This window comes from Rhinolophus sinicus, chromosome X (genome assembly GCF_036562045.2).
Source record: "Rhinolophus sinicus isolate RSC01 chromosome X, ASM3656204v1, whole genome shotgun sequence".
NCBI classification, from domain to species: Eukaryota; Metazoa; Chordata; class Mammalia; order Chiroptera; family Rhinolophidae; genus Rhinolophus; species Rhinolophus sinicus.
Window position 1 is genome coordinate 38866066 of NC_133768.1, and position 12412 is coordinate 38878477.

The 12412-nt window shown below is 41.1% G+C and overlaps 1 protein-coding gene and 2 pseudogenes across 13 annotated transcripts in view; 1 reads left to right on the forward strand and 2 right to left on the reverse strand.

The window, feature by feature from the left end:
• Nucleotides 1–12412, forward strand: part of ZNF157 (zinc finger protein 157) — a 72728-nt gene that overhangs the window by 43757 nt on the left and 16559 nt on the right. For 5 of the 13 annotated variants that reach the window (XM_074324021.1, XM_074324022.1, XM_074324020.1 and 2 more), the window contains exon 3: nt 8811–8880. The exons of 1 other annotated variant lie outside the window; for it this stretch is intronic. In XM_074324021.1, the coding sequence (XP_074180122.1) occupies nt 8811–8880 (70 nt within the window). Of the gene's footprint in view, nt 1–2235; nt 2402–8704; nt 8881–9480; nt 9586–12412 lie in introns of those variants that run through there. 7 more of the 13 variants (XM_074324030.1, XM_074324031.1, XM_074324028.1 and 4 more) reach the window with 3 other exon arrangements.
• On the reverse strand, nt 720–2332 carry LOC141569705 (UBX domain-containing protein 4 pseudogene; annotated as a pseudogene).
• On the reverse strand, nt 7463–8804 carry LOC109437481 (NADH dehydrogenase [ubiquinone] 1 alpha subcomplex subunit 12; annotated as a pseudogene).

Sequence of the window (12412 nt, forward strand, 5' to 3'; positions counted from 1 at the left end):
ATTATCAGTACTCTACCCCTCCCCAACTCTTGCTTCCCAGAGACTCCAAAGATGAGTTAGAAATGCCCACATCCCCAGTCAGTTTTTATTTTGCATTTATTTGCATGTTGCCTTTGTTTTCCCGTGGTTTTTAGGAAGTTTTTAAGTATAAGTAGATAAATATTAGGATAAAAGGAAGTACAAAAAATAAAATATCAACACAAGTTTTAGAAGCATGCTGGTCAACATTCCTAGTAGCTAGAAACATTGAAGTCTAGATTTATCTCTGATGTCTGAGAAGACATAACAGAGTAAGAAGTGCAATCGGACATGTGAGTTACAATGCAACCACAGAGAAACCAATAATTCCTCTGTAGCAAAGGTTTCCTGTTACTTGAGGGTCAAGAAATCTTTTGGTAGGGGACAGCCGGTTAGCTCAGTGGGTTACAGCACGGTGCTCTTAACAACAAGGTTGCCTGTTCGATCCCCACATGGGCCATTGTGAGCTGTGCCCCCTGCAACTAGATTAAAACAACTACTTGACTTGGAGCTGATGGGTCCTGGAAAAACACACTTAAATAAATAAAAGTTGAAAAGAAAACTGAAAAATAAACTTTGAAAAACAAATCTTTCGATAGATCTTAATAAGGATGTTGGAAACAATGTCTTCAATTACAGCCTATCGTAAGTGCTACTGTACACGTCGGTGGCCATTTTTCTCTGTGAAAATATTATAACTACTATAAGATTTTGCTTGCAGTCAAGTGATAAGAGAAAGACTAAATATAAATTATCATCTGACTGGTTAATTAATACATCTGACCCAGAGTCAGATTACTGTGATATGCTAGTTACTTTGTGTGGGCTTAAGAGTTTTAAGAAAACATGCCACCTGAGAGCATAGGGATAATGAGTTACATGAAATACGGCATAAAACGCTAATGGAGGGAAGTCGTGTCAGACCTTTAGACTCTTGAAGCTTCTAGCAGGTGGTTGCCACATGCAAGTACTTCCCAGCCATTTACTTTATCTTTTGACCTTTCTGAGGTACAGTTTTAATCTACACCCCCTAAGCAGGATTAAAGAGACACTTTAAAATATAGATTAGTTAGAAAACATAAAGCAGTCCTACTTCCCCCGTAGAATTTTTGTTGAATTAAATCATAAAAGAAGTAATGATTATTGCACATATTGTAGTAGTCTCACTATATCTGTGGAATAGAATTTATCTTCTCAATCATCTTGAGTCCTTAATCTACCTTCTTTTCCCTTTTGAAGTCTTCCCCATGCTTTTTCAGTACTCTTCTGGCTGGTTCTCTTTTTTTCTGAGTTGCTTAGCTGGTGCACAATTTGCGAGTTCTGTTGCTGTTATCAAAGAAGTCTGTGCAGGAAGAGCATTACTAATTAAGAAACTGCTAACCAATATCCAAATGACAAGGCCTGGATAAAGTTCTGTCCCCAAAAGTGTCCATATGTTTCCACTGGAAGAGTGCATCATGGATGTACGCGTGATTGGTCTTCCTTCCGTGTAGCAAACCGCCGTGCTTTTTCTTAAGCATATATAGGGAACTGATTTGTGAAGGAAGACCCATCAAGAAGGTTTCTCTTGCATTAGGTTCCCTCTTAAATTCTATTTTTGCCTGTTTTCAGCAGAGCAACAGCTTTGGTACCTTCTACTTTTTCCTCTGTCTTTGTAAAACAAGCCGCACTCTCTGCATGGTTCAATGCAGTCTGCTGTTTTATATGGCCTTGAGCTGCCCTGTCTTCTGCCTTTTCTGTTTCTTTGCTCTTCTTACATTCTGTTTGTCAACATTTCTTGCTTTTTTTTAATATCCAACATTTCTTTTTCAATTTTCCTCCTCAATTTCCTTCTTAACCTTTCTTTGTTCTTTCACTTTTCTTTAAATGTTTTTTTTTTTCTCTGTGTCACTGAGGTTCTGGGTAGGTCTCTGATTTGAACATCAACTAGGCTTCTGAGAGAGTGACATGTCCTGAACTTCCTCTTTCTGTTTAAGCGTACGACTTTGTATCAGGAAAGGTGAGTGGTGTATCACAAACTCTGGACTGAGAGTTTTTAGAAGTGCTATTGGGTTCAAATGAGGGCTGAAACAGACTAAACTTTCTGACTGGTTCCCATTTGCAACTGATGTTTCAACTTTTAGTGAGTGCATCTTTTGGTATTGATTTTAATAGCAACAGAACTGTTTGAGGATGCTTCTGTCACTTTGTTATCTTCCCAACTTGCAGCCATCTGTGTAGACTGCTCACCATCACCTGCCATGAACACCATGAAGACCATGCTGCTCCTCTTGGCCAATGTGATGGCGACCTGAATGGTGCCTGGGAACCACATCTCACTCCCCTCTCCTCTTCTGTCTGTTATAAGGACGGACAATTGTCATTGGATTTAGGGTTCACCCAGGTAATTCAGGATGATCTCAATTCAAGATCCTTAACAACATATGCAAAGATCCTTTTCCCAAATAAGGTAACATTCACAGAGTCTGGGTGTTAACATGTGGACATATATATATATTTTTTTCTAAGAAAACAGTGTTTTTTTTTTAATTTATTGGGGAATATTGGGGAACAGTGTGTTTCTCCAGGGCCCATCAGTTCCAGGTCGTTGACCTTCAGTCTAGTTGAGGAGGGCGCAGCTCAGCTCCAAGTCCAGTCGCCATTTTCAATCTTTAGTTGCTGGGGGCTCAGCCCACCATCCCATGAGGGAATTGAACCAACAACCTTGTTGTTGAGAGCTTGCGCTCTAACCAGCTGAGCCATCCGGCTGCCCCTTTGGAAGCTCAGCGGCAGCTTGTTGTCTTCGATCTGGTTGTGGAGGGTGCAGCTCAGTGGCCCATGTGGGAATCAAACTGGCAACCCTGGTGTTCAGAACTTGCACTCTAACCAATTGAGCCATCTGGCCGCCCTGGACATATTTTTTAGGGACCACCATTCAACGCATTACAGCCCATCCTCTGGTCCCCAAATTCATGTTTGTCCCATGTGCAAAATAAATTCATCACATTCCAACATCCTTCCAAATCTTAACCCATTATAGCATCAATTCTAAGTCCCAAATCTCATCTAAGTATCATCAGCTCAGAAAGCCCTAAATCTTATTATTTAAATAATCTAAGTCAGGTATGAATGGAGTGAGACTCTAGGAATGATCCATCCTGGGGCAAACTCTCTTTCCATCTGTGAATCTGTGAAAGTAGAAAACAAGTTATCTGGTTCTAAACTACAATGGTGGAGCAGGTATAAGATAGACATTCCCATTCAAAAAGGGAGAAATTGGAAGGAATACAGGGGTCATTGGTTCCAAGCAAGTTTAAAATTCAGCATGGCAATTCCATTAGGTTTGAAGGTGTCAGCATGGAGCACTGGTGTAGTGGCTGCTGTTAATGAGAGGGTTTCTGGAGACTGAAAAACAATGCAGGCAACTCCATAGATCATAACAAGAGTTTATGGGGCTGGCCCGGTGGCTCAGGCAGTTAGAGCTTCATGCTCCTAACTCCGAAGGCTGCTGGTTCGATTCCCACATGGGCCAGTGGGCTCCCAACCACAATGTTGCCAGTTCAATTCCTCGATTCCTGCAAGGGATGATGGGCTCCCCCCCCCTGCAACTAGCAATGGCAACTGGACCTGGAGCTGAGCTGCACCCTCCACAACTAAGATTGAAAGGACAACAACTTGACTTGGGAAAAAGTCCTGGAAGTACACACTGTTCCCCAATAAAGTCCTGTTCCCCTTCCCCAATAAAATCTTTAAAAAAAAAAGAATAAGGTGCTTAATTTAAAAAAAAAAAGAGTTTATTATAAGGTAAGTTACTTACAGGAATAGGGTTGGAGCGAACAGATGACTCAGCTGTCTGCACAAATATTCTCTGCTATCAGACTGCTGTTACAATACATGTTTTATAGTATAGCTTAGGTATTAATGATTGACAAGACAAAGGGACAAAGAATGTATTGTGTGCCAGGAACCTTACCTCCTGGTGGTCTTGTGATAGATGACTTTTTAGAATTGATGCTAGCACCAGTTTGATATTTATCTCGGTTGTCATGCCTTTCTGGCTGTTACTGAAAAAAACCTGTACAGCTGCATTGTGTAGGTTTAAAGAACACTGGTAATCATTAACTATAAGGCTTTGGTATGCTGGCTGAGAACAGTGAGGTTGGTCCAAGTTAACAGCGCAAAACACTTGAATAGAAAAGAAATCAGTGACGCAAAGATGGAGTTAGTTTTGTTCACAGTTACATCCTTATTCAAGGCCTGAAAATAATTCTCTGTGTCTCTGCCCTCTTGGCCTGTGGTGGCTCCATCTTTGTGACCTGTGGCAACACATTCCACCCCTGCACTGCCTACTGCTCCATTGGCTTCTGCCTCTGGGCCTGCACCTCCCCCCTCTGACTTTGTACCCAAGACTCTGCCCTTGAAGTCATTCTTCCTTTTTCTTGCAAGGTAACATATGTTCATAGCTAGGTCGTTCTACCAGACAATTTTCTACCTGTAAAATTTTAGAAGCCTAATAGCCTTTTCTTATTTTGTCTTGTATCCATCCTTCTCAGTTCAAGTTTGCAGTGTTTCTACACATATAACATTCTCAAAAGCCTTGTGGTTCTCCTGTGTCGGCCCCCATTAGACAAGAGGAACCTTATAGATCTTTACTGGATAATCTCATCCCTGTTCCTAGATTCTGCTGAAATGGTTCAGTGGATCCATGAGTCACACACCTAACCCTTCAGGAAACATTGTCTAGCCAAACTCTTGGCTTTCTCTCCATAGCACTAGTTCTGAACAGTGAATTTTCTAATTTTAAGCATTCTTTACAATGTGGGTAGGCTGAGAATCTCTGAAATCGTCAAGTATTGGTTCCTTTTTGCTTAATAGCTCCTTATTCAATATGTTTCTTTTGTCTCACCGTTTACTATAAGCAGCAAGACAAAACCAGGCCACATCTTCAACACTTTGCTTGAAAATCTCTCAGCTAAGTAGCCAAGTTCATTCCTTACAAGTTCTACTTTCCTCACAACTGTAGAACACAATACTATCAAGTTTTTTGCTACGATATAACAAGGATAGTTTTTCCTCCACTTTCCAATAACATGTTCCTTATTTTCATCTGGAATCTCACCAGAAGCACCTGTAATGTTCATATTTCTATGCTCATGATGATACACATACCCTCTAAGATGACAGAAGCTTCCCCTACTCTCTTCCTCACTTCCTTTCGAGCTGCAACAGTGCCTCTCATGTCCATCCTTCTTCCAATAGTCTCTTCAAGGCAATTTAGGCCTTTTCTGTCACATGCCTCAAAATTCTCCCAGATTCTACACATTATCCCAAGCCAAAGCCACTTCCACATTTTTAGGTATTTATTATAGTATTACTTCACTTCCCAGTAAAATTTGTGTTAGTTTCCAGGTCTGCCATAACTAATGACCAAAAACGTGGTGACTTTAAGCAACAAAAGTTTGTTTTCTCATAGTTCTAGAGGATAGAAGTTGGAGAGTGAGGTTTTGGCAGAGCCATGGTCCCTCTGAAGGCTCTAGGGGAGAATCCCTTCTTGCCTCTTCTAACTTCTAGTCGTTCAAGGTGTTCCTTGGCTTGTGACTACATTACTACCATCTCTGCCTCTGTCTTCACACGATCCTCTTCTCTGTGTCTGTCTTCCGTATCTATGTCTTATAAGGACACTTATCATTGGATTAAAGCTCCACTGGGTACTCTATATCAGTCAGGGTTCTACCAGAGAAGTAGAGCCAGTAGGGGATATATGTATATACACACACATTAAGAGACCTATTGCAAATAATTAGATTACGTGATTGTGCGAGCTGTCAAGTAAATCCAGAATCCATAGGGCAGGCTATCAGGAAGGGCAGGCTGGAAACTTTCAGGCAGGATTTGACGTTGCCATCCGTAGGTGGAATCCCATTGCTCTTAAGGCCTTTTAACTGATCGCATGAGACCCACCGAGATGATCAAGGATAATCTCCTTTACTAAAGTCAACTAATGGTATATGTTAGTCCCATCTACAAAACACCTTCACAGCAATAATTAGATTAATGTTTGATTAACCAGGGACTGTAAGTAGCTCACTTGACACATCACAGTCTACCCCTTCTCAACTTGGCACCCACACGCATCTTCTTAAGTCATACTTAATCTCCTAGTAGAGACAATAACAAGGTTACCCTTCTGCCTAACATGATACAACTACAATGTGTACAACCGAAAACGGGCTCTTTCCACAGAAGAGGATGTAAAGTCATTGAGTGATGTTCACTCTTCTCCTTGATACACTTAAATACGGTGACTTAAAGTTAACTCTTATTAATAGATTTTGTTAGATGATAAGAGGATGAGAGAGGGAACAAAACAAAAATATTTGTTATGTACACATTCATAATAAAATAAGGAAGAAAGACGCAAAATTACAGTTCTCATGTCTGCAACTGGTTATGTGGTCATAGCTGGTATTTATAAGTACTTTCTTCTACTGCGCATTCCATATTCCCTTTGCAAGCACCTCAGCTGGTTGTGGTTCTTTACATAGTGGGATGACCCAAACCTTCATTCTTGCAGGGTCTGGGCTATTAATAGTCCTGCCTGAGTTGGGTTGTTGTAGTTTTCCATTTACTTTAATCACAGGGCACGGGAGTATGCCTTAACGGACCTTGTAAATATTCCAGGAATATACTCCCTTACCTGCATTGTGTGGCAGCAGCCCAATCTCCCGTTAGTAGTCAGGATAACCGCCCCAGCCAGTATGTTAACTCCCCTTTTTGCCTATGGATTTAAAGGTATGAGGAGCCACAGAGCATTAGAGATATTGCTTCCAGGCAGTTTGGTTCAAATAAACTCTTATAAAAAATTTTTTTAAAAAGCATGAGGAGCCCAAAGTGGCTGGGTGGCAGCCTTAGCTTCCAGTTCAATGGAATTGCTATTATGTCTCCTGGTGGAAGCATTCCTCTCGTTGGAACTAAGACCTCTACACCAGCAGAGCATGAGGTCACAGAGATGGGAAGTAAAAACTTTGCTAGTTGATCATTAGGGGTAATAGTAAGTGGTGCCATTCCCGTTTCCACCCCTTGAATTCTGGACCCGTGACTCCTGTCTATGGGAGAAGAAGCACCATATATTAGATGCTGATTCAGTGGCTGTATAGCATCCTGGAGGACATTGCTCCAGTCCTGCAAGATACTACCATGTTTCCCCGAAAATAGGACCTAGCTGGGCAATCAGCTCTGCAACAATTAATGTAAGACCCAGTGTTATGTTATGTTATGTTATGTTATGTTATGTTATGTTGTTATGTTATGTTATGTTATGTTATGACCCAGTCTTACATTATAGTAAAATAAGACCGGGTCTTATATTAACTTTTGCTTCAAAAGACGCATTAGAGCTGATTGTCCAGCTAGGTCTTATTTTCGGGGAAACACGGCAACATCTAGCTGGCACTGTAACCAAGTCTTTTTTTTTTCCTTAATCAAACAATTTTAATCAAGTTGGTAGTAAGCAGTAAAAGTGCAATTACATGAAAAACCCCATATTTTACGTTTAAGTTGTTTTCCATTGTCTTTGCTTACAAGAACTTTGAGGTGGGACCCACTCCTGAATCTTCTTCCTGGTGGTGGAATAAGGTACATATTGTTCTGGAGCGGCACTCATATTGAATTTATGGTTTGTCCAAATGAATTTATGAGCAGTAGGTGGTTTGGTCGTTGGAGGAGTCATCGGACATAAAGTGAAGCCAACAGTGCCATTCAGGGGGCAACACGCTTCCATCCACATCCCAGAATGTGTCTGTGCCATTCATTTCGGTTTTTCAGTTGTGTCCCCTTATCCGCGATTTCCCTCTCTGCAGTTTCAGTTCCCTATCATCAACAGCACTCTGAAAATATAAAAGAGAAAATTCCAGCAGTAAACAATTCATAAGTTATAAATTGTGCACCATTCTGAGCAGCGGGATGAAATCTCTTGCCGTTTTGCTCCATCCCACCTGAGACGTCTCCACGCTGTATGTGCTTCCACGCGTTAGTCACTTAGTAGCCATCAGATTAACTATCCCAGTATCGTTATCACACTTGTGTTCAGTTCACCCTTATTTTACTTAATAATGGCCCAAAGTGCTGGCAATTCAGATATGCCAAAGAGAAGTCGTGAAGTGCTTCCTCTGAATGAAAAGGTGAGAGTACAGTACAATATGTTGAGAGAGACCACATTCACATAACTTTGATTACATACAGTATATTGTTATAATTGTTCTATTTTATTATTGTTATTAACTCTTATTGTGTCTAATTTATAAATCAAACTTTATCATAGGTATGTATTATAGGAAAAAACAGTACATATAGGATTTGGTATTATTCATGGTTTCAGGCATCCACTGGGGGTGTTGGAACATATCCCCTGCGGAGAAGAGGGGATATGTTTCCCTGAAAACCCTACCATGTTTCCCCGAAAACACTACCATGTTTCCCCGAAAATAAGACCTAACCAGAAAATAAGCCCTAGCATGCTTTTTCAGGAGGACATCCCCTGAACATAAGCCCTAATGCGTCTTTTGGAGCAAAAATTAATATAAGACCCCGTCTTATTTTCAGGGAAACACGGTATGTGTATAGCCCATCAGTGACAGCCAAAAAACTGTTTGTTGTCTTCATAGTATTTGTTTCCATATTGGTCTTCCTCCCACTAATGTACCAACAGGATTTGCCCTGAAGAAGATTTGTATATAGTCGCGGAAGCCACCGTGGCCTCTGACCTGCTGCAGCCCGTGCTTCAGGACCTGCAGTAACTCCATCTTGTCCCACAGGCCTAACAGTCTTCAGAAGGCCATTTCACCATTCTGTCAAGCCAGCTGCTTCAGGATGTTGGGGAACATGGTAAGACAAGTGAATTTCATGAGCATGGACCCATTGCTGCATTTCATTTGTTGTGAAGTGAGTTCCTTGATCAGAAGCAATGCAGTGTGGAATACCGTGATGGTGGATAAGGCATTCTGTAAGGCCGCAGATAATAGGTTTGGTGGAAGCATTGTACGTAAGGAAGGCAAATCCATACCCAGAGTAACTGTCTATTCCTGTAAGAACAATTTGCTGCCCCTTCTGTGATGGAAGCTGTCCAGTGGAATCAACCTGCCACCCGATAGCTGGCTGGTCACTCTGGGGAATGGTGGCATATCAGTGTTGGTCTTTGCTGCTGGCACAATGGGCCCTCTGCTGTGGCTGTAGCCAGGTCACCCTTGGTGACAGAAAGTCCATGTTGTTGAGTCCGTACATAACCTCCACTGTTACCATGGTCATTTTGGTCATGAGCCTACCAGGCTCACATCTTCATTAGTACAAGTTGCACACACTTTGAAAATGATACCTAAGTGTGGATCATAAGGGCTCAAGGCATCAAGAGAACTATTGCTTTTTGCAGTTCAGACATAGCTTACTTTTTTTCAGGGCCTTATTCAAATATGGCCTTCTTTCATGTAGTTTTATGAAGAGGAGCTAGCAGTAGCAGTAGCGGTAGATGTGGAATATGCATCCTGCATAATCCAAGTAACCTGACCCGGTGCTGTTTCTTGCTTAGTACCAGAGGTAGGTAACAACAGCAATTCATTTTTTGTTGTGTTTGGAGTGTCATGGGTGGCTCCTGCACAGGGTATTCTTACGAATTCACCATTTGAGTGGGCCCCTGGATTTTTGTTGAATTTATCGCCTAGCCTCTATTGATCATGTGTGTCACTATTGCATTTAAGTCAGCCTAGCTTGAGCTTCAGTTTCTGATATTATCATGATACCATCAATGTAGTGTATTACTATACTTTGGACCTGCATCAAGTCCAAATCCCTTCTAACCAAATTATGACAGTTGAATTATGACAACTGGTGAATTCACATCACACCGTGGCGGTACAGGAAATGTAAATTGGGATTCGTCCCACGTGAAAGCAAACTGCAGTTGACTGTTTTCCAATATTGAGATAGAGAACAAAGCATTTGCTAGATCAGTGCTGAGAACCAGTCTCCTTTAGCTTCCTGTATTTTTTTCATTGTTGAACCATATCAGGAACTACTGATGCTACAGGCAAAACTAATTTATTTAAGCCTCGTTAGTCTCCCTGAGCCACCCTCCTTTTTCATGGGCCACACGGGGCTATTCTAAGAGAAATTGTTGGACCTGAACTCCAGGATCTAACATGTCATTAATTAAAGTGGTAATCTCTTTTTGTCCACCATGTATTCTATACTGCTTCAAAATAACATGTATGGGCTTGGGCAATTCTAAAGATTCTCATTTATCATGCACAATTAACACTGGTGAAAGGGTGAATTTACAGTCCTTCTGTTTTACAATACTAGATTGGAGAAGTGTTCTCCAGTTAGACGTAATATCCATCTCAGGAATACATTTAGGTGAAGGAGATGTAACCATTTCACATAAAGTCCATTCAAACATTCCCATTTTCATCCAACTCTCACTTTAATTCTGTCAGCTGTTGCATTGCTATATCCTACCAATCTAACCGTGGCCCCTGTTAGGACTTCACCAACAGATTTGGGAATCACAGTGCATTATTCTTTGGTGTCAAAGAGTCCCAGAAAATTTTCTTCTCTATCCCCGGCCATTTTACCCACGCATGTGCGTATGGCCTTGGGTCCCCAGATGGATGTTGACCCTGGTTAGAGACTAAGAAAAATCATGAGTCCATAATAAATAAATGAACAAGAAAGAAGGGAAAACTCTTCCTTAAGGTCTAATGACAATTACTAATGTGTAAAGAATGATAGAGTTAGGAAAATAACCGTTTTGCAACCATTGTAATAATAATTGAGCCAAGCAAGAATCATTGGTGGATGCCAAAGCTATTGGTTGAAAGTTTAATGAGGAACAAAATATTTATGTAGTCTCAAGGTATGTCCCACAGATTACTCATTAATTACATAGGTAAAATTGGAAATTTTATAGTGGAGAAAACTGATAGACACTACATTAACTAAATGATCAGAAACATAAAATTTTTAATTTGAAAATTCCTTATAATCTCGCCTTCTGGAGATCATCTTAGGTTTAACAGTTCAGTAAGTATTCTTCCAGAACTCTGAAGTCTTTTTGGCTATGACTATCCAATTGTTCCAGATCCATTTATTTAAAAGAGTATCCTTTCCCCACTGAATATCTTTGACACCTTTGTCAGACTTCAATTGGCCATATATGTGTAGGTCTTTCTAAACTATTTTGTCTCATACATATCTTTACAAAAATACCACACTGTCTTGAGAACTATAACTTTTATGAGTCTCGAAATTAGGTAATGTAACTCTTTTTCCCTTTTTCTTTTTTTTTTTTTTTTTCCCCCCCAATTCAAGTTGTTATCCTTTCAATCTTAGTTGTGGAGGGTTCTGTTCAGCTTCAAGTTGTTGTTCTTTCAGTCTTAGTTGTGGAGGGCGCAGCTCAGCTCCAGGTCCAGTTGCCGTTGCTAGTTGCAGGGGGCACAGCCCACCATCCCTTGCGGGACTCGAGGGATTGACCTGGCAACCTTGTGGTTGAGAGCCCACTGGCCCATGTGGGAATCGAACCGGCACCCTTTGGAGTTAGGAGCACGGAGCTCTAACCGCCTGAGCCACCGGGCCGGCCCTCCATATGCATTTTATAATCAGCTTGTCAATTTCTAATTTTCAAATTTCTTTATTGATTGTGATCAGTGTTGTTTGTAATATTTTTATTTTTATTTTATTTTTTATTTTTTTAAGTTTTTGTTTTGGTGAGGGAAGGGGAACAGGACTTTACTGGGGAACAGTGTGTACTTCCAGGATTTTTTTCCAAGTCAAGTTGTTGTCCTTTCAATCTTAGTTGTGGAGGGTGCAGCTCAGCTCCAGGTCCAGTTGCCATTGTGAGTTGTAGTGGGTGCAGCCCACCATCCTTTGCGGGACTCGAGGAGTGAAACCAGCAACCTTGTGGTTGAGAGCCCACTGGCCCATGTGGGAATCTAACCGGCAGCCTTTGGAGTTAGGAGCACGGAGCTCCAACTGCCTGCGCCACCGGGCTGGCCTGTAATATTTTTATTTTAAGGAACCTACTGAGATTGTTTTCTTTGTGCCCTAGTATATGCTCAATTTTTGTGAATGTTCCATGTGCACTTGAGAAAAAGTATATTCTGTATGACCTGGGTGCAGTGTTGTCTATATATATCCGAAAGTTCCACATTAGTGATTATGTTGTTTAGTTCTTTTATATCATTATATATATATATATATTTCTTTTTATTGGGGAATATTGGGGAACAGTGTGTTTCTCCAGAGCCCATCAGCTCTAAGTTGTGGTCCTTCGATCTAGTTGTGGAGGGCGGAGCTCAGCTCCAAGTACAGTTGCAGGAGGCACAGCCCACCATCCTTTGCGGGTCGAACTGGCAACCTTGTGGTT